Here is a 20,765-nt window from a genome sequence, read left to right on the forward strand (position 1 = left end):
CCTCTCTCCCCTAATCCAGCTAATTTTCTGCCCTCCCCAGGTCTGATGACAGCGACTCCTCTTTGTCGGAGGTCCTGAGGTACACACAGAAAGTCTCTTGTGTTTGGTGCCCCTCTGGCTGTCTTCTCTCTTCTCTGCCTCTCGCTGCACCAGCCCCTCCTGCCTGTACACCTGTCCTCAGCATGCGGCCCCTCCCCTCCCAGAACCCTGCCTCTGCTCTGCCATCTCCCTCCTGAGACTTCTTCCTGCCCCATGGTTCCGCCCTCTCAAGGTGGCCCTGTGGCCTCTGACTATGCTGGGCCTGGCTGGAGCTGGGGGCTTGGGGAGGGGGTGCGGTTGCTTGTGGCCCACCCTGTTCTCTTTTCCCTCCTGGCCTGAGCAGGGAGGGGCAGAGCATGGAAGCCTGGGTGTCTGGGGCCAGAGCTGAGCTGCTAAGGGACCGAGGGCAGGGGAAAGGCCGTGGGCGCCGGAAAAGCCAGCTGGGCTGCTGTTCTTTTGTTGGGTGTTGGTGGCTCTGGTGGCTGTGCTTGAAATTCTTGTGACTTAGCTTATGCCAGTGGGGGGGCCCTTCAGATGCTGACTCTGAGGGAGTCACCAAGGGCGGCCCACATCTCTTGGTGTGCGGATGTGCAGGTGCCTCCTCCCACCTCAACCTGTGGGATGACCAGCGGCCATTTCCCCAGCAACCCAGCATAACACCCACGACATGGAGCAAGTCTCAGGACCTGGGGGGCCTGAACCCCCAACAAGTGAAGGGCTCTCTGATCCCCTCTCCAGCCCGGGTGTCGACCTTTGTTAGTTTGTTTTTCCTCCAGGAAATGCTAACCTGGAGAGCCAGCCTCTCGTTGGAGAGAGGGCTCTCCTTTCACCCATTTCCACTAACTGGTTAACTTGGCCCAAACTAGTGTCATAAGTGGGGAGCAGGAGCATCTTGGGGAGCTATTGTGCGTGTGCCTTGTTGGCAGCTGGGTGTGTCTGAGCACTGGTCCTGGAGGGTAGGAGTGACCAAGTCCACAGGGGCTGTTCCAGGGGGGATATTGGTCATTTCAGGAAACCCTTAACCACAGTGTCACTGTTGAGAGCAGCATTCTCCTTAAACAAGAACTAGAATGTATTTTCAGTTATAACTCAGCCAGGGTCAACACCCAAAAGGTCCTAAGATTAAAAAAAATAAAATAAAATAAAATTCTGTTGGGATCCCTGAGGAGCCTGGTATAGCAAAACCCTCACACTCCCTGGCCTCAGCCTGGTCCCCTCTCAGAGCAAGGAGGTGCCATTCCTAGGTCCATATAGCTTCATTTTAGAGAGGCCACAAACATCCTTACCCCAATGGGGATCCATGCAGGGATTTATCCTTTAGAAATGACAGACTCAGGTTTGCCCAGCCGATTCAGCAGGGACCCCTAGGTGGGTGCGTATGCGTGGCCATGTGCACGAAAGTCTCACTAGTTGGGAGGTGCCAGTCACTAGCAAATGGAAGTACTGGGTGCCAAGTGCCTGGTAGGGTGATGGCCTGAATCCTTCCTCTCTGCCCCCCTCTCCTCGCACTGGGTAACTGAAGCAGCATGAAGATTCTGCTGGAAACTGCAAGGGCCAATTCTGACACTTGGGCCTTTGCCCTGCCTGCCTGGGGACTGATTGCATTTACATCTCACATCTGGATCAGACAGCATCAGATGGGGACTCTGAGGGCAGGGTCATGCTCCTGCTCCTTCCAGCTGTGCCTAGCATGGGACTTGCTCCCCCGGAATTGTTCAGGATGGTGACTGGCTGATTACTGTACAAGATGGTCCCTGTCCCGGGCAGCCTTTCTCTGCTCTCAGACCTTGGTGGAATTTGGCTAAAGGTCCTGTCTGTCATTAGGCCCTCATCTCCTCCCTATCCTGACCCCCTCTCTCCCATGTACCTTGATCAACCTAGCAAGTCTCCCTGGCTGACAGGCATGTCCTCTCTCCTTCTCTCCCCGGAAGGGGCATCATCACCCCCGTTGGAGGAGCCAAAGGTGCGCGGACAGCCCCGCTGCAGTGTGTGTCTGTGGCTGAGGGCCACACCAAGCCCATCCTCTGCCTGGACGCCACAGATGAGTTGCTTTTCACAGGGTCCAAAGGTGAGTGGAACCCAGACTGGCCAGGTAGGGTTAGGGTCCCCCACCCCCCATTCCTTTGCCAGAGTGAGCTGTGAAGGAGACAAGAACACAGAACTCCCAGGAGCTAAGGCTCCGGGGCCAACTTGCTTACCACCATGTCTCTTGCCTGGTCTCTAGTTTCCCATCCCATGTACGTGGCCCTGCTGACTCCACCTAGCAGTCTTCCAGATCTTCCTTAGAAGCTCGAGGAAGCCTCTCAGGTGTCCAACCTGTATGGGCACATCTTGGTCCTCCAACACCCCAGACATCACCCGGCATCTGTAGCTAAGCCAGTCCTTTGATCTCAGCAGCAGGTCCCCACAAAGTCCTGCTACTAAGTGACAACAGCACAAAAATTTGACCAGCAGAAAGTACAAGGCTGTAGCAGACATGTATAATAGAAACAAGCATGTATACATGCGTGAATATGTGTATCCACAGCAGGAGGGAAGCAGCTGCCAATCAAAGGGTGTAATTGATTGACTTCCAAGTTTTCCTATAAAAATTGCTTGCCGCTTGCTCAGTTAGCCAGTGTTGGCATCTGTAGGAATAGGCACCAAAGGCTTAGGAATTTTATTTTAACTCAGGACACGTTTAGCAGTGCTCACAGGATTCTCCCTGTTCTAAAGCTCTGGCCAACTTCTCTTTCCCCTGAGTTTTTCTTAAGCATATGCACACACACATAAGCACGTGTGTGTTTTTCTTTCCCTCAGACTTAGAGTTCCTTCCTCCAGATCCCTCTGATCCTTCCCTTGACAGGCCAGGGCAGGGGAGCAGCCTGACCCCCCCACCCCCACCCTCTTCCCATGGCTGACATCACTCCCTCCTCCTGACTCCTTCCCCTCCCCTACAGATCGGAGCTGCAAGATGTGGAACTTGGTTACAGGGCAGGAGATCGCAGCTCTAAAGGGCCATCCCAATAACGTGGTCTCCATCAAGTACTGCAGCCTTTCGGGACTGGTGTTCTCTGTGTCCACCTCCTACATCAAGGTGTGGGACATCCGGGACTCAGCCAAGTGCATTCGGACTCTCACGTAAGCCCCTCCGCCTGCCCTCCTGGTGCTGGGCTGCAGCAGACTGGGTTGCTAACAATGCTTTCCAGTCCAGGTGGCCCAAACTGGCTACCTGGGCACAAAGGCCCTTATTGGCCCTTGGACTTGGTTTGACTCTGGGGATAAGATGAGATCTCCTGGTTTGGGTGACGGTTTCTGAGGCAGCAGGTTGGTAAGCCTTTGGCCTGCCTGGCTCCCACCTTTGCCCCAGTCCCCAAGCCCTGTCCTTTGAGACATGCTAGATATAACCATAGACGTTATATCGAGCACATTTCACCTTGAACGAGGAACCTGGAAATGGTGACACCAACAGGTGGCAGCAATCTCCAAAGCCAGAACGGCCACCTGCAAGGGTAGATGAGCCACAGGCATGGTCCTGAGTCCTGGCCCTGACAGTCTCAAGCAGACACAGGGGAGACAGAGCCAGAGCACTCCTATAAAAGTCATATTTTGTCCTTACATGTACAACATAAACCACGATCTGTTAGTTAATTGAATCCTTAAAAAGTTAACACAGAGGATTTTTAGGGCAGTGAAATTATTCTATGTGATTCTGTAATGGAGAAAATGTCATTATACATTTAACCAAACCCACAGAATGTATGGCACCAAGAATGAACCCCAACATATGTGATGAACTTGGGTGGTGATCCATGGGTGTTGGTCCACTCCCGTGTGGGCTGTTGGGAACTGGGGGCTGTGCATGTTGCCGGAAAGAAGTGTATGGGAAATCTTGATATCTTCCACTCAGATTTTACTATGAGGCTTAAACTGCTTTTAAAAAAAGAAAAAAAAAAAAAAGAAGAAATCTTAGGAGAAAAGTAAACTGCAGGGGTATTATCACCTCTTTTTGCAAATGAGGAAACAGACTCAGGGAGGTTGAGTGGTTTCCACAAGGCCCAGGTTCCAACCCAGTCCCCTGCCTCCGTCTCACAGTCTTCCCAGGGCTGCTGGTGTGCCTTGGCAGTGTGTCATAGCTGGGTGGAGTGGCACTCTCCCCTTTGACCCATTTCTAGGGAAACCTGTTCGTGGTCCATCAGCCTTCATCGGGCTTCCTGGAAGAAGCGGTTATCAGGACTGGTCTGAGAGAGGTTGTATCCATTTCCTGACCTGCATGGATGGACTGTTTTGATCTCTGGCCTTGCCTCTCTTCCTCCTGGACAGGTCCTCAGGACAAGTGATCTCAGGTGACGCCTGTGCTGCCACTTCGACCCGCGCCATCACCAGTGCCCAGGGGGAGCACCAGATCAACCAGATGGCCCTCAGCCCCTCTGGCACCATGCTGTATGTGGCTGCGGGCAATGCCGTCCGCATCTGGGAGCTCAGCAGGTCAGTGAGCTGTCTGGGGAAGAGGCTTGGCATGGCCCAGGGGAGCTTAAGATGACCAGCCCCAGGGTGGGCAGGACCTCAGCTGTTCCTCTAGTCCCCCATGCTGCTGAGCTGTGTCCTTTCCTCTGAGCCCCCTGGGACCCAAGGCAACATATGTCTAGGTTCTTGATCTTGCTTGGAGCGGGGGAGGAAGAGCATCCTAGCCAGGACTATTGGTCTCAGGACAGACCCTACCCTGACCCCAGGTCTCTTCTAACCCACTCCTCCTGGCTGGGCCTCTCCCCACTGCAGGTTCCAGCCCATTGGCAAGCTGACTGGCCACATCGGCCCTGTGATGTGCCTGACAGTCACCCAGACTGCCAGCCAGCATGACCTGGTGGTGACCGGCTCCAAGGACCACTATGTCAAGGTACCTGAGCTGCCTCTGCTCCGAGGCCTGGCTGGGGAATTCTGGGTGTTTTTACCACTTACTTTCACCTTTGCCCCCTATTGTCTTGGGAGTACTCATGAAAAGTAAGGAGATTTCTGGAGACTTATGCTGAAGGAAGCACCCCAAAGAAGGCAGGAAGGTGTGCAGAAATTATTAATTAATTAAATAATATTAATTAATAAGCTACAGCATTATTTTGTAAGTGCTGAAAAATTAGAAATAGCCCAACTGTCTAAGGATAGATGGAAAATCCCCTGAACAGAATGCAATAAGCTATTAAAATGATAAATGCAGGGCTGGGGAGATAGCTCAGTGGGTAGAGTGCTTGCCTTGCAAGCACAAGGCCCTGGGTTCGATCCCCAGCACTGCAAAAAAAAAAAAGGAGAAATAGGAAAAGAACCATAAAGTATCAAGCAACACTAATTTGTTTGCTCTCCGAATGTGCAGTTGAAAGTGGCATGAGGTGAGAAACTGGAAGGAAGCCTATCAAAGGGAAATGGGCAAGGACTGTGGTGAATGTTGTCACAACAGTGCCTGGGTCCTGGCCTCCCCATGCCAACCTCCCTACCCCTGCCCTCCTCCCCCAGATGTTCCAGCTCGGCGAGTGTGTGGCAGGTACCATTGGCCCCACTCATAACTTTGAGCCCCCACACTACGATGGCATCGAGTGCCTGGCCATCCAGGGAGACATCCTGTTCAGTGGCTCCCGGGACAATGGCATCAAGAAGTGGGACCTGGAACAGCAGGAGCTCATCCAGGTGTGGGTGGAGGGAAAGGGAGGGTGGGCCAGGGCCAGGGTCCCAGGCAGAGTTCCCCAGTCCCACCCTCCTCCGTGTCTGTCCCCTCCCCCACCCCCAACCCCCTGAGGCTCTCCCGATCCCGCTGTCTCCCCTCAGGCACCTGCTCTCCCCAAAGGCTTTGCTGTCAGCCTCGGGTTTGACTGTGAATCTCAAGTCACCAAATTCCCTCCCCTGGGAGCACTTCCACTTGAGTCTGACCTCTCTGAGGGCAAAGGTTTCTCCTTCAGTGCAGAGTCTTAGGTTTGCACCTGGGAGCCAGGGCAGAAGGACCCTTATCCGGGCTCCTGAAGCCCCCGTCATAGGCCAGCCCTGGCCTGGCTCCCAGGACTGATGAGGCCCATGTGTGGGGCAGCTGTAGAGGCCAGGAGAGCCTGGTGGCAGCCCTCCACCCCTAGCAGGAGGGCTGTGTGCTCCTGGGGCCCAGGGCAGGTCCTCTTCCCACTCCTCACCTCCCCAGCCCTCACCAGCCATGATCCTCCCGCAGCAAATCCCCAACGCCCACAAGGACTGGGTGTGTGCCCTGGCCTTTGTCCCGGGCCGCCCCATGCTGCTGAGCGCCTGCCGTGCGGGCGTCATCAAAGTCTGGAATGTGGACAACTTCACACCCATTGGTGAGATCAAGGGCCACGACAGCCCCATCAATGCCATCTGTACCAACTCTAAGCACATCTTCACAGCCTCCAGGTAGGTGCTGGACAGAGAGGCCTGCTTTTGTACACGTCCCTCTCCCTGGTGTGGGAAGGACAGCTGGGAGGCTCAGGGCCGCACAGCTTCCCCTGAACACTTGGCTCACAGAGCAGACCCCATGGCACCCTCTTGTCTATTCTTAGCTAGTGCCCGCCGTCACTGAGTGCCTGTGTGGCTCTGCACTGGCCAGGGGGCAGGGAGCCACTGAGCCCAGGGCTGGGACTTGCCCACCTGTCTCCATGCTCTTCCTGTCCTCACCCAGCAGTCCCACCAGCTCTCTCTGCCCCTGTCCACGTGGCTCTCAGGCTGCAGAGCAGCCCTGCCAGCCCAGACCACAGCTCCCTCCAGCCCCAGCTTTGGTCCCCTGCACAAGCAGCCCCTGAGCCCTCGGCCCCAGGGGGTGCTACTCAGATGGGTTTCTTCTTTTTCCTTCTTGTTCCGACATGTCCCTTCTCTCCCTCTCCCCTTCCCATGTCCTCCTGTCTCTCCTTTCTGCCTCTCCAACTCTCTCCCCCAACAGTGACTGCCGGGTAAAGTTGTGGAATTACGTCCCTGGACTCACCCCCTGCCTTCCTCGCCGAGTCCTGGCCATAAAGGGCCGCGCCACCACCCTGCCCTGACCCACCCCCTCTCCCCAGTCTCCTCTCTTGTTCTTCCCCTCTTTCCTTTTCCCTGTCTTTCCCCACTTCGGTCTGAGCTGCTTCTTCACGGTATGAGATCATTTTACTCTTCTTTCTTACTGTCCCTTCATGTCCTGCCTGGCCCAGAGAGTCTGCTCCACCTGCCCCTCTCCACCACCCTCCTCCTCCCAGCATGAACAGGGGGACAGAGTCCCAGGAGAGGGATGCCAGGTAGCAGAGAGCAGGGGGGAACATCCAGGTGGACAAACAAAATAGTAACAAAGCCCAGACTAAGAGTCCCCGGGGCCTTTGAGACCATAGGCCTCTCACACCTGGCACTCCTCCACCCTGTGGTCTGCCCTCCTCTGGAGCAGTGTCTACCTCCCAGCCCTGGCCACATGTGGGGAGCTGGGGAATCAGCTCATCCTTTACTTGGGGGAGCAGCCAGCTGGGCTTACTCAGAGAGCTGACCAGTCCCCTCTCTGTCCTCCTCTCCCAGTGACCTGACGGTGAAGTTCTGGAGCATACGACGGTTACCGGCGGCCAGTCCTAAGAGTTAGGTCAGGGCATGCCTGGACCCTCAACCCAGCAGACTTCACTGCATGGAAGGGAAGCTGTGACCTGACCAGCCTGGCCCGCTGCACTGGGGACAGAGGGTGTGGCCCCTCTCCTTCCGCTTCCTCTCCCTTGGCCATAGGATACTATCACCTCCATTCCTCCCTGACTCTTAGGAGCCTCCTGGTGAGAGAAGTTGGAGAGGAAATTAAGCTGTGAAGCCAAAGGGCATTATCCCCTCTTTTCTCTCCCCCAGAAGTCCCCTGGCCTCCCCTCCATCTGGCCACATGTCTCCTGCTGAGCCAACCCTGCTCCAGACCATTGGTCCAGGGTAGGACCTGTCAAGGAGGGGAAGCAGCTCCGGCCCCATCATGTCCCTCTGATAAGCTCCCAGCTCAGCCTCTGTACCACTTCACCTGCCTCTGAGCCCAACACGGTAGTCCTCAGGTAACCATGGAAACCAGGTGTAGGCAGCTAGGGCCTGGCAGCTGACCTTGAACCCTATGGCCAACACCTTGTCCCAGTGGGCCTGAACCCTTCCATGGGGTCCCCTTCTGATGGGGCCAAGGTGGAGCTACTAGAAAGATCCCTTGGAGGAGACGGTCAGGAATACTTCATTGATTTAATTTATTATTTTTTATGTTTTTGCTGTTGCCTCCTGGAAACCGACTTGAAGTTCCCTCCCACACATTCTGTCCCTCAGCTTTAGGGGTCTCGCTCCCCAGCACTCCAGAGCCACCTCCTCTGTTTGCTTTGCAGAGGAGGGAAATGCCCTCTGCCACTCTTCGCAGCCCTGACCTATCCCCAGCTCCGTCCCTGGGGACCCTTCTATGAGAGCACCCCTGGCCTCCGGGCCGCCTGAGCTTCAGTGCCTTCCTCTGCCCGGGGCCTGGCCCTCGTGCTGGGCAGCCTTACGCCAACCATGCCCGCTGCGCCAAGTGTGTCTTCTACTCAAGGGGTCTCATGTCCACCACCCCGAGAAGGCGGGGAAGCTCACCCCACAGCCCAGGGCTGGGGAGTCCCACTCCCCAGACATCCGCATGGTCATGTAGGAAGCAGCTTGGTGGACTGTGTCCACTAGGAAGCTGCTCGGGTGGTGAGGACTGCCTGGTACCTCACCCCCTTTCTCCCAGTCAACCCATCGTTTCACCCCTGAATAGGATAAGGGGTCTTTTCAGCTTCTGTCCTTCTGCTTATTCAGGAGGCACATTTTCAAGCCTTAAAACCAGCATGGGCGTAGGCCTCCCTTAAGGTTAGAGGTCAGGAGGCAGTTAGTTCATAGAGCTGCTCTTTCCCCTTGGGCTCCGGGAACAGGGCTAAACCCGCGTTCCCTGTTGGCACAACTCTGAATTCACAGGAATGGGCCTCTGGAAGGGCTAGCTCCGTCCCTCGCCCCTGCCTTCCCCCCAGGCCTGTCCACATTGTTTTCCGTTGCTTCACTGGTCTGGCGCTTCCTGGCCCCGTTCTGGGAGCCAGGACTCCCAGCTCCCTTCAGAGGACGTGGTGACTGATGGACTTCCCAGTAGTGGCGTTGTGTTTCTGCCCTGGGTTCCTCTCCCTCTGTGGCCGGGGCTATTGGAGTCTGTTCCATGTGGGCCCTGGTGGGAAGGGTCAGGCCCTAATGAAAACTGAGGCTGGTCACCTGCCTGAGCCCTCCTCAGAGCTACCCCAAAGGCTAAGGAGGCTGCCCTGCTTGTTGGCGGCCCCTGCTGGACATGGCGCTGAGTCTGGGTGAGCATGCTGATCTCCTGGATCTGGACAGTCTGTCTGCTATGACCGGAAGTCCTCCTTCCTCTGCCCATCCCTGGGTGCTGGGTAGCTCCTTTAGCACTCAGAAGTGACCTCAAGTCTCCCCCTCTTTGTCCACCCTTCCCCACCTGAACAGAAAGCTTCGACCTTCAAACCCGTCCGCATGACTGTTTACAACTACAGAAACACGTTGAGACTTGTGCCCCTCCCCTGCCTCCATGGGCCAGGGACGCCCCCATCATGGGGCCGCCCCAGCCCAGGTGTACTGTAGCTGCAAGGCCTGTAGGAGGTGTGGACTTACGGCCCTGCGAGAGGTGCTCATCGTCATTGCCGCTTTCTGCCGTTCCTGATGGGTCACTACCTCACAGCGGGGCCGGCTCTGCTGTCCCGGCCAGTGTCATTGACTAAACTTGAAGTCCTTCGGGAGCCCCGAGCCATTCATCTCTGAGCCGCCTGGACCTGTGCTCTATGAGCGATGGAGTCACCCACCCTTTCCAGAGGTCCGTAGTCAGGGGGCAAGTCCCCAGTCACTGCACAAGCCTCCTGAGTTGGAAGCACAAACTGGTTGTGATTTGAGCACAATGGCAGGGCTCTCGCGGGCAGTGAGCACAGCCTGGGCCTGGGAGGCTCCTCCCAGGTCAACTTTGTCCCCAGTTGTACTAGGGATGCCCATGTCTAGAGATAGTGGCTGCCCTTGCTGAGGTGAGGTCTTGGCCTGTAATTCTGGGACTTGTCATTTTATTTCTTGTGCCCATCCTAAGACTTGAGCCCAGGCTACACCTGTATGCTGTGGGCCAAGGAGTAGAGCCCTCCCTTGTCCCCACAGCCCAGGTCTTAAATGCCTGAGTACAGACTGGCTCCCAGCCTTACTGAGCCTGCAGTGCTTGGCCCGGACTCCCTGCCCCTCTCCCTGCTTTTGAAGTGGAAGGTGTCTTCCATCCCCACACCCCGTGGTCCCTCTCAGCACAGTCCTATGCCAGGACCTCATTCTCAGTATTAACCAGTCAGTATTTGATTTTACTTGAGTGACGTGGCCCCTCTGAGGCAGCCAGAATCCTCGAAGGTCAATCTGGAGCTCCGTAGGCGATTGCCAAGGAGTGAGGCGGGCAAGGAGGCAGAGGCTGGCACAGACAAGCCCTTGAGGTGGTCAGGGTACCACCAGCCACTTGGGAAGGGACAGCTGGCTCTGGGTGTGGCCTCCAGCCCACCCAGCCTCAGCCCAGCTGCAGCCTTGGAAACTCTGCCTTCGGTTGTCCAACCCTGTTGCCGGCCTGGGGCCATCTGGCTTTGGCAGAGGGCAGTTTAAAGCACAAACCCACCTTAAGGAAGACACTGAGTTGATGGAATTTTCTCATGCCACCCAGTGTGGTGGGAATACAGGCAGGCGGCTGCTCTGAAGTCAGGGGAGATGTCTCTCCGCCCTGCCCCCTCCCAGCTCTTGGGGGGACACTTCCTGATGGAGTCTGGGCTGGGCGCAGGCACACCCCTCTGGTTGTTCGGACCCTGCATACCTGTGCCTGGTATGTTTGTGTGGGCGAGGCCTGCCCTGCAGGAATGGTGAATTCCTTCCCACTGCACGGCCCAAACCTGTGGCTTCTGTCCCTCTGCCATCTCAAACAAGAAACTGCTTGCTGCCTTCTTTGTTGGGTGGAGCCTCCTCCTGATCAATGGCCAGTGTCCCCCACAGGCTCCCTGAGCCTGGCCCTCCTCTCCCAGCTTCCAAATCGTCACTACCCCCTTATGTATAAGAACAAAACCTGCAGGGAAAGTTCTGTTTCTTCTCTGGCACCTTTGTTCTGTCCTTTCTGTCCAACCTCCTCCATCTCCAACACCCAGATGATCCCTCAGCCCCCACCCCACCTTACCCTTTAAACCTGTGTCCCTAGGGTCTTGCCAGGAAGTGGGAAGTAAAAACCGCTTGATGAAGAGCAGAGAGTCAGAAAAGACCCCTGAATGAATCAGGGTCCTGCCCTGGCCACCAGCTCTTTTCTAACCATCATCCCCATCCAGGCTGCAGGGTTTCGTTTGGTTCTGCGATGTGACTAGCACAAGGTGTATATATATATGTTTTGTACCTCTGCTGATGACTGTACATAATGTATGAAAGTTATTTAAGCCTCATGCTGTATATTTCTGTTCCTAGACTGGATGTGTGTGTTCTAAGTTGTCATAAATAAAACCCCAATGACCCTTGTCTGTGGAGGTGTGGTCCCTGAGGGCTGCTGGCCTTTGGCCAGTGGCCCTTCTTTGGGAAGTTGTTGGTGGGTTGGTCTCTGGGCATGGGCCCAGTCTGATGAAAGCTTGGGCTGCGAGTTTGGGGCCTCCCTAGTTAGGAAGCAGAGCTTTCCAGACTTCACACGTTGCCTCCCAGGGCTGGGGCAGATACAGTTGGTGGAAGAGCAGGCACTGATTGGCATTTATTGAGCATCTATTGTATTCCAGGCATTGTTCAGGACATTTTTTGGTAGATTTTTCACTACTCCATGTGAGAGGTGATATTCTTATTTTATGAAATGAGAAATGTCCAAGAATGAAAGTGACCTATCAAGACTCACAGCTAATTAGGATCAAGTCGAGATTTGAAGCAGCCCTGCCCAACCGCCTTTCCTCATTTCCTTTAATGTACTGTGTATCTTCTCTAGGGCCTGGAATTCACTGTGTGCGGTGGGGACCAGACACAGACTTCCTTGGCCACTTGTGAAGAGAAGAGAGAAATATAAAAAGCTCATATCAGGAAACAGCTCTACAATGGTTGTTGGTTTTCATTTCTAGATCAGTACTTTTCACTCTTTAAAAAGCTATAGTCCTGTCCTTTTCTCCTTTTTTTCTTTTTCTTTTTTTGGTGCTGGAGATTAAGCCAAGGGCCTCGGGCATCCTAAGCACATGCTTTACCACCGAGCTACATCCAGCCCCAACTACACTCCCCTTGGATAACTATGCACCCTACATCAATCTGGGAGGTTCCGTCCCATCCCCAGGGCTCGGGGCTCCCTGAGGGGAGTCTGTATCTTCCTCACCTGTCAAGATCTCTGAAAGCTTTGCTTTCTGATTGCAGAAGACAATCAGTCCTCTCTTTGCTTTCTTTCTTAAATATAAAAGCAAATTGCTTCCTCCACCTATGCAGGTCCTTGGTCCTTGCTGCTTCTCTAGACCCATACACCTGGACGTGATGCAACCAGCCAGTTCCTGGAGCCCGTGGGAGGCCAGTTCATCACAGGTGGGAGGGGTGGGTTTCTTCAAGACCCCCTGGTCCTCAGACAAAGCCCCTGGAGAGTGAGAGGGGACCCTAAGCCATGGAAGGAGACATGAGTGGGCAGAATCGCCCTAAGTCCCTAGCCTCCCAGGGGGACACAGAGCCTCCTGCCTTGGGAAGCAGGGTGGCTTCCTGAGGATGGTAGTTTGGCTGGGTGTGTAAATGAAACCTGGAGACCAGGCGCCCATGAAGATGCCAGGCCTTGAGAGGTGGGTCCTCCTGACATTGAGCACCCCACAGGGATGGCAGCGGGTTTTCCAAACTCAGGTCACCTGAGGACACCAATGTCCTTGGGCTTGGGGAAACAGGGTTAAGGGACTCCTCCTAACTTTTTTTAATTGTGAAGTGCTCTTCCACTAAGATTATAAGAATAATATTTGCTTGCTTTGGAAATTTTGGAAAACAAGAGTAAAAAAAATATTCCATTTAGGATATAAGCTACAGGGCAGTTTTCCCGGCCAAGGAAATGCAAGGAAATGGCACTTCTCAGAATTAAGAGAAATTTATCGAGCTAGGTGACATCTTAAAAGGTCATTTTTTTTTTTTTTTTCTTTTTGCCAGGGGAGGTGGCTTACGCCTGTAATCTAGTGGCTCACGCCTGTAATCTAGTGGCTCGGGAGGCAAGAGGCAAGGAGGATCCTGAGTTCAAAGCCAGCCTCGCCAAAAGTGAGGTGCTAAGCAACTCAGTGAGACCCCGTCTCTAAATAAAATACAAAATAGAGCTAGGGATGTGGCTCAGTAGTCGAGTGTCCCTGAGTTCAATCCCTGGTAGACCCCCACCAAAAAAGGTCATTTTTTCCCTAACCCTCTAAATTTATGGATGAAGGGAAGTGAGGGCCAGAGAGGCTGATAGGATTGACCAAGGACATACTGAGACAGAGATAGCCACAGAATTCATGGCCTTGTGCCCTAACCTTAGTTTGACTAAGGTGGGGGTAATTTGTGTATGGGGCTGGGGGTCAGAACAGTCTTAGAAGTAAGTTTTATCTCAAAGCACTTGATATGATAATGGATTTTTAATAAAATCTACCATTTATCATTGGTTGTAGCAAAGTAAGGCTGCTCCTTGGGGTTCAAAGGCAGGGGTGCAAGTATGTTCCTGAGTCCTGTGCTATTTCCCATTTACCTCCATCTATAAAGTGTTCAGCTGATAAGGACCCTAGTGATGGGGGGAGAGGGGGCAGCCAATGTAGGAGCCAGAGAAGAGGCTAAGGGGAGTGAGTGAGAAGAGAGCTTTTAATGCCACCCCTGAGATTGTTGGCAGGCATGCCAAGGGACTCCAGCTGCTGTGGGAAGGGTCTATGGGGTGGAGAGAGTGAGCACAGAGGGAACATGGTGTGTTCTAGAAGGTTTGAGTGCAGGTAACAGAGATCAGACTCTGCAGGACACAAGCCATGCAAACCAGGCTTCTGCCAACAGTGGATGGCACCAGCTAAGCCAGATCATGGGGAATCTATGTTTTTAGGACATGGGTTATTATCCTATGAACTTGATCTGGGGCCTTGTGACTGAAAGTCAGGGGTAATAGGCAAATCTGGCTGGTGGGGAGGAGTGGGGCAGGGTTGGTGGCTGCAAGAGCAGCAGATGATCCTGCATAGACCAGAGATTCTCTAGGGACTCTGTCAGATGGGCCTGGGTGACATTGACTCTAACAGGCAGTGGGAGAGAGCAGGTGCTCACCCCAGCACAGGGGAAGACCCCTGGCTCTTTGGAAGAATAGAGGTCAACTTCTGGAATCCAGGCCTGAGCATTGTCACTTGGGCTGCGGTCTGGGTTGTGCCAAGGCGTAGCCACAGTGCTGTTTTTCTAGGGCAGCCCTATTCCTGAGCCACATCTGCAGTCCTCTTTTTATTTGAGACAGGTTTTCACTAAGTTGCTTGGGGCCTTGCTAAGTTGCTGAGGCTGAGCTTTGAACTCACGATCCTCCTGCCTCAGCCCCCGAGTTGCAGGGATGACAGGCATGCGCCACCACACCAACTCTCTCTCTTAACTAGCAAGAGTGGACTCATTGCTTCCCATCAAGAACTCTGCCCAGCCCAACAGGATTCTAGATACCTCGTGGGTCCCAACATCCAGTTCCTGGTTCAAGCTGTTTCACTTGGCACTGTGTGCTCTGGCTGAGATCACTCAGCTGAATGGGAACAGGACACACGAGCAGAACCGGGCGAGGTCAGTCTAGTCCCAGATACTTATTGTGGAGAAGGCACTCAGGACAGATGGCCTCACCTCGTATGGCCAAGAATCGACATCTGCTTCCACAAAAGTACACGTCTTCTCCTTTTATTAACAAAGTTCTTTGGGGACATACTATTTCTACTGCAGGGCTCTGGAGCATGGCCCTGCTGTCACAGTCTTGAGAGCCTAGAGACACAGGTTCAAAAGAAGCTCCTCTGGGGCCTCCTCCTGCCAAAGCAGGAAGTAGGGGTCTTGGTCAGCAGCACCTTCTTATTGGCTTCCAGGATGTAGAAGGTCTGTGTGGTCAGGCAGCTGACCACAGGGTCCGGGTCTTTCTGCATGTGCGTTAGGGCTGCAACATAGATACTGCTATGAGGCTTTGAACGGAAGGCCTGGGCCCTGCTGTGGGGAAAGGAATAGGGCAGTGGAATGGGATTGGCATCCTCTAAGGTATGAACAAGAGTCCACGATGCTCAGGTACAAGCAAGATTGCCAACCTGCCCTGGGCTCAGAGATGCTGGGCCCGCAGCTCCTCATCCAACACCCATCACCAATGGTTTGGTCCTCAATACCTTCCCCTCCCTGTCTCTGCCCTCCTCCACAAATAGACTAGCTCTGACCTCCCAGAGAGCTGCAGCCAGGGGCTCGGCCACACTCGGGAACCACTATGTCAGGGATACAGTGCAGAAAGAGGAGAAAGGGAGAGGAGGAGCATGAGGCAGTCACATCTCAGAAAGATGGTGGGGAGGCAGGGACTACAACACGAGAAGCACTGGAGGTTTCTGAGGAAAGGCGCTGGGCACCCTGAGTCCCCCAAGGATGAAGGTGGCTGACTGTCCTAGAAAGAGTTCAAGGAACAATCGTGGCTGATGAATGGGGCTCAAGCTAGATGGCCACAAGGGTGAGTGAGAGTGGGGTCTGCAGGGCTCTGACCAACACCCCAAAACCGAAATGCCCTGGGGCTGAACCCCTCTTCATTCAGACTGGACGATCAGGTTTTAAGTGTTGCTCCTCATTCCTGAGCCTTCCCCGCCAACGCGGTTCCTCTAACAGGCGCATGCAGCGGGCGATTGGGCCAACACACCTGTATACGCGTCCTCAATTTCATCCATCTCTTCCAAGTTAAGAGTTTGGATGATCTGACCTGCAGGGGCACACAGAGGCACCTCAGTGGGTCCTGGCCACAAGTGCTTCCCTTCCCTCCCCAAACATCACCACTGCCCCCCTTAGTCTATCTTTCCCTCCTGTGGCCACCAGACTCAGGTCTGGACATTTCCCATAAAGTCAAAATCGCCATCCCTGATTTTCTGAAGGGTTCTGACCAAACTGGGAAAGGTCAAGGGGCGAGCACCACTCTGCATCGACCCTGGCTCCCCAGGATTTGCCCATTCAGCTACAAGAAGGTCACCCAACCTGACCAGGGGCTTCCTGCAGGGGAGGACAGCAGGTGAAGGCAGTCAGTGTCATGCCCAAGGTCCTATAATTACCATGCATCCTATAACTATGTCCCAAGTCCTCAGTCTGTTTGAAGGAACATACATCAAGGGACACAGTGGCTCCAAGAAGACAGAAGGCCATACCTGCAAACCACACAGCTGCCTGGCGGATGAAGACCTGGGGGCTCTTGAAGAGAGTCACACACTGGTTCAGAAACCAGAAGGCTTTGTTCGCCTCCTGTTGCAGCTGGAAGAACAGATGTTCCATTACGGAAAGGCCAGTGCCAGCCCTTCTGCCCCCTCAGAAGTCTTGAGACCAAGACCTAGTTATTCCCTGAGGGCAAGAATCTGAAGACCCTCTACACCTCACTCCCTACCCCAGCTCCTCAAATCTTATTTCCTTTCTGGATGGACCAAGGCACAGGGATCACTTTCCCTGACTTTGACCCAGTAGGAGCATAAAATTCATATAGATTTACCCCCAATCTTTGGCTCACTTTTCTCCTACTCCCCACAATGGAACAGTGAACCACATTTTAAAATATTGTTTCTATCTTGACTTAAAATTTTCAATTTTATCCCATATGCTCGAGTATGCAAAAGAACCAATCATGTCTACACCCTTCTATTTAGAGGGAGGGCTGCATGTAAGTAAGGGTTTTCATACCTTCCTCCCCTGCCTTGGGATGCCCTCTTTTCTATGTCCATTCAGACTTACTCCCATGAAGGTCTTAGGATGATGTGTCCTCCCCTTCACAATGACCATGAACCCTAACCCATCTCCTGTGTCTCCTTCCTAGTTCCTTTTCCACTTTGCAGTCAAAGTTTTTACCTGTTGTTGTAGCTGTTGTTATTTAGGTACCGGGGATTGAACTCAGGGGCACTGAACCACTGAGCACCATCCCCAGCCCAATTTCATGTTTTGTTTAGAGACAAGGTCTCACTGAGTTGCTTAGCACCTTGCCACTTGCTGAGGCTGTCTTCGAACTCGCGATCCTCCAGCCTCCTAAGCCACTGGGATCACAGGCGTGCACCACTGGCACCCAGCTATAGTCAAAGTTCTTTAAAAAGGAGGGGACACCCACGTTTTTTTCCAACCTCTTGGTAGCAGGATCTTTTCTTCAAATAAAAAATGCTAACCGAGGGTTAGCTCAGTGGTGAGAGCGCCTGCCTAGCATGTGAGAGGCACTGGCTTCAATTCTCAGCACTGCATATAAATAAATAAATAAATAATAAAGGTCCATTGACAACTAAAAAAATATATATATATTTTTTTTAAATCCTAACTGAAAATATCCCCTCCGTCAGAAGGGACGCCGCTCTGGCTGAAGGATGTGAGGCTGAGCCTGACCTCCTGCTCATCTCTGCCACTGTTGAAGTTACCCAGGAAATCTGTCATTTTGTAACACAGTCCCCTCCTCCTACCACCTCCAACTCCAACTTGACAAAGGTCACCATTAGCTCCCATGGTCCAAACCCAGCCTGCACTTCTGGGCTAGATGGCTCCTGAACTCACGCTACAGTCCTACCATGGACCACCGATCGCTGCCTGCAGCTTTCCTACGTGACCATGATCCCTCTCTTCTGCTTCTCCTTTGACTTTTCACTTGATTTTCTTTCCTCATCTCCTCCAAAGGATGCTTGATCTGGTGTTTCCTGGGCTTCTGTGTTGACTCACCTGCTTCCTCTCCACTGGCCATCCCCTTAGCTGAGCCGATCTAGCTGGTGGTTACAACTTCTGTCAAACACTGGGCAGTGGCTTCAGTGCTCACAAATCCATGTCTCTGGCACAGCCCTGTTCCCCAGGCTTCAGGGGTTCACACCTGACTTCCAGTGCTCTAGATCCACCCACACACTTTACAGACGTGACGTGCACAAAATCAGTTCGCCCCCTTCCTCTCACACATGCCCCTCCCCCTGTATTTTGGAACTTGCTCCATGACATCAGCCAGACCCACTCAGGCCAGACACCCAAGTGACCTCTACCTTCATGCTCCACGTTGAATCAGTCTCCAGAAGCATTTAATTCCATCCATGGCTTCATCTTTGTGATGTTGTCATTTCTCCCTGAGGCCCCTAATTCTGTCCCTTGGAAACTTTCCTCTGATTCCACAGCCTGGGCTGGGTGATTTATCTAAAATGCACAGTTATCTTACCAGGCCACTCCTCTGTTAAACGCTTCAGTGGCTCCCGCTGCCCGTAGCACCTCATCCTGCTCCTTGTGGAGCCCAAACCTTCATGGCTCAGAGAGGCCCAGTCTCCTACTCCTGTGCTTTCCTGCCCAGACTGCAGGCTGCTGCTCAGGAGCCAAGACCAGCCTGCAGATCATCTTGCTGGGCCCACGTGTTTTACATTGCAAATTATTTGCCAACATAAATGTGGGAAATGTCACCTAACATCAGGATTTTCTGCTGTCAACATTTGGAGGGTCTGGCCACCCTGAGCCCACTTTCTCTCACAGAAACAACCAGTGCTCAGCTAGGGACTATACTCATTGATACATCAATTTGCATCAATCAAAAAACCTATTTGGAATCTGTGCCCAGAACTTGGCCCTACCTTTTATACATTACAGAGTATTTTTGCACAGTTCAAGTGCACAGCGGGTTTTCCAGGAATGCATCTACAATCTAAACCCAAAACTAAACTAAAACAAAAGGAAGTATGTTACCAAAAATTATTCATCACTTTGGAAATCAAATCACCAAGAACAATGCTTCCTTTGATATTTGAGTCCCCACACAGTGTTCCTGTGTCACTCTGCATCCAAAGCAGATCTGTTCACAGTGATTCTGTGCAGAGGGGTATGGATCCAGCTACTTCGTTATGTCTTCCAGGGTAAATGAACTCAGATACTTACATATGGTATTATTATATTATGTCCTATTGTGCTACATATATTTATGTGTGCTGTTTCTTTAATAAATTACTTTCACTTGTCCTTTGGAGTTAGGGTGTTCTGCTTATTTGTTGGGGAAATGAGCACAGGTAGATGATGATATTCATGAATTTCACTTGAGGGGGAGGTAAAGAGGGTATTACCAAATATGTGCTCTATCCAGATGTGCTGCAGCACTGACCATGCTTGAAGGAACAGGATAGGCCTTAGTCCTTGGTCTACACAGTCTGCTCCTCTAGGTAGTGTTTCCTGCCTGACCCTGCAGCTACTTGTTCTGCCCCTGCTTGAATATTTCCAAGCAACTTAGAGCCCCCTGCACACCAGGCCTTATTTCTTCAGGCATTTGGAAGATCAAATTCTATAAGATAATGTGTGCAAGGTCCCTGGCAAAATGAATCCTCAGCTCCACATCCCTGGGTATGGTGTCACCTTGGCCTGCACTCACTCCTGATTCCTTCACTTTGCCTAAGTGTTACCCTGCCTTCCACGTCTCCCTTTAAAGGTGACACCTCCTCCAGGAAGCCTTCCTTTAACTCCCAGACTGCGCCAAGTACCCTCCATTGTACTTAGCAAGTACATCCTTCTCTTTCTGCCCTTACCAAAATTGATAATGTGAACTTATCAATTTGTGTACATGGCTCTCCAATTTAGATGGGAAGCAAAGGGAGGGCAGGGGGCAAAGGAAGATCTCAGAAAAAAAGGGCAGGGGAAACAGAGGGACTGGTACTGTGTAGGTGCCCCACACAAATTAGATGCTCAGTGAGCATCACTGACCTGCTGCTGCCACCACCACAGCAAACCCCTAGCTGCAGGAAAAGGACTGGAGTGTTGGGGGCACCACCCTCCCTTGCACTGGGGCAGAACAATGAGTTGGCAGCTGGCTTACCAGGCCCCTGAGAATGGCAAATACATCTCTCTTGTTGAAGATTGCTTTCAACTTTGTCCAGCCCAGTAAGGTGGCTGTGTGGCAGAGGGACAGCTGGCAAATCTGGGGAGACAAGAGGCTCAGCATGAGGGGTTATACAAGCAGGGCTGGGCAGACATGAAGGGGTACCCAGAAGGGAGTCAGAGGACAGCCCGTCCAGCCCTGGTGGGACAGAAACTCAGGGAACAGATAAGGATCCAGGATTAGGAGGAAGTCAGGGGTCATGTAGGCATTTGGCTCTATTGAAAAACCCTGTTTCCCATGAGGAGAACTTGCAAAGCAGTTAGAGTGACTTTTCAGATTGCTGTGATACTACACAGAGACCCAGAGCAAGAGACTCTCTACCAATTAGCCTCACTTATCAGCCCTGTGGCTTCCCACACCTAAAACATTCTCTGAAATCAGATTTACCCAAAGTCTTATTTTGTAGTATATTCTACCACTGAGCTACATTCTCAGCACCTTTATTAAAAAGGCTTTTTTGTTTTTTGTTTTTTTTTTTTTTAATTTTGAAACAGGACCTTGATAAATTGCTGAGGCTGGCCTTGACTTTGTGATCCTCTTGCCTCAGCCTCTCAAGTTGCTGGGATTACAGCCATGCACCACTGTGCCTGGCTCAGATTTCCCCAAAGTCTTAATCCCTCCACAGGTGGTCAAAGTTCTGAATCAGGGTTGGCTCTCAGGAATATCACTGCTGACTTCACTGGGAGGGATCCTGACCCACGGGATA

The 20,765-nt window shown here is 52.7% G+C and overlaps 2 protein-coding genes across 10 annotated transcripts in view; one reads left to right on the forward strand and one right to left on the reverse strand.

Annotated features, from left to right (window-relative positions):
• The window catches only part of KIF21B (kinesin family member 21B), a 48,447-nt gene extending 36,374 nt beyond the window's left edge, over positions 1-12,073 (forward strand). For 3 of the 9 annotated variants that reach the window (XR_013758354.1, XR_013758355.1, XR_013758357.1), the window contains 8 exons: positions 1,971-2,107; positions 2,979-3,159; positions 4,342-4,506; positions 4,798-4,915; positions 5,524-5,694; positions 6,221-6,420; positions 6,944-7,133; positions 7,543-10,267. Coding sequence is in view for 3 of the 9 variants with exons in the window: in XM_079107424.1 (XP_078963550.1) it covers positions 41-79; positions 1,971-2,107; positions 2,979-3,159; positions 4,342-4,506; positions 4,798-4,915; positions 5,524-5,694; positions 6,221-6,420; positions 7,543-7,603 (1,072 nt within the window). In the remaining 6 variants the exon portion in view is untranslated. Of the gene's footprint in view, positions 1-40; positions 80-1,970; positions 2,108-2,978; positions 3,160-4,341; positions 4,507-4,797; positions 4,916-5,523; positions 5,695-6,220; positions 6,421-6,943; positions 7,134-7,542; positions 10,268-11,989 lie in introns of those variants that run through there. The other 6 variants (XR_013758353.1, XR_013758356.1, XM_079107424.1 and 3 more) reach the window with 4 other exon arrangements.
• A 2,799-nt stretch (positions 12,074-14,872) lies between these two features.
• The window catches only part of LOC306642225 (maestro heat-like repeat-containing protein family member 7), a 39,075-nt gene continuing 33,182 nt past the window's right edge, over positions 14,873-20,765 (reverse strand). Inside the window, exons 20-23 of the mRNA XM_079107835.1 lie at positions 19,997-20,098; positions 16,356-16,458; positions 15,860-15,919; positions 14,873-15,127 (exon numbers count right to left, since the gene is read on the reverse strand). Coding sequence (XP_078963961.1) covers positions 14,976-15,127; positions 15,860-15,919; positions 16,356-16,458; positions 19,997-20,098 — 417 coding nt within the window. The 3' untranslated portion in view covers positions 14,873-14,975. The remainder of the gene's footprint in view (positions 15,128-15,859; positions 15,920-16,355; positions 16,459-19,996; positions 20,099-20,765) is intronic.

This window comes from Sciurus vulgaris (assembly GCF_902686455.1).
Source record: "Sciurus vulgaris genome assembly, chromosome: 12".
Lineage (NCBI taxonomy): Eukaryota > Metazoa > Chordata > Mammalia > Rodentia > Sciuridae > Sciurus > Sciurus vulgaris.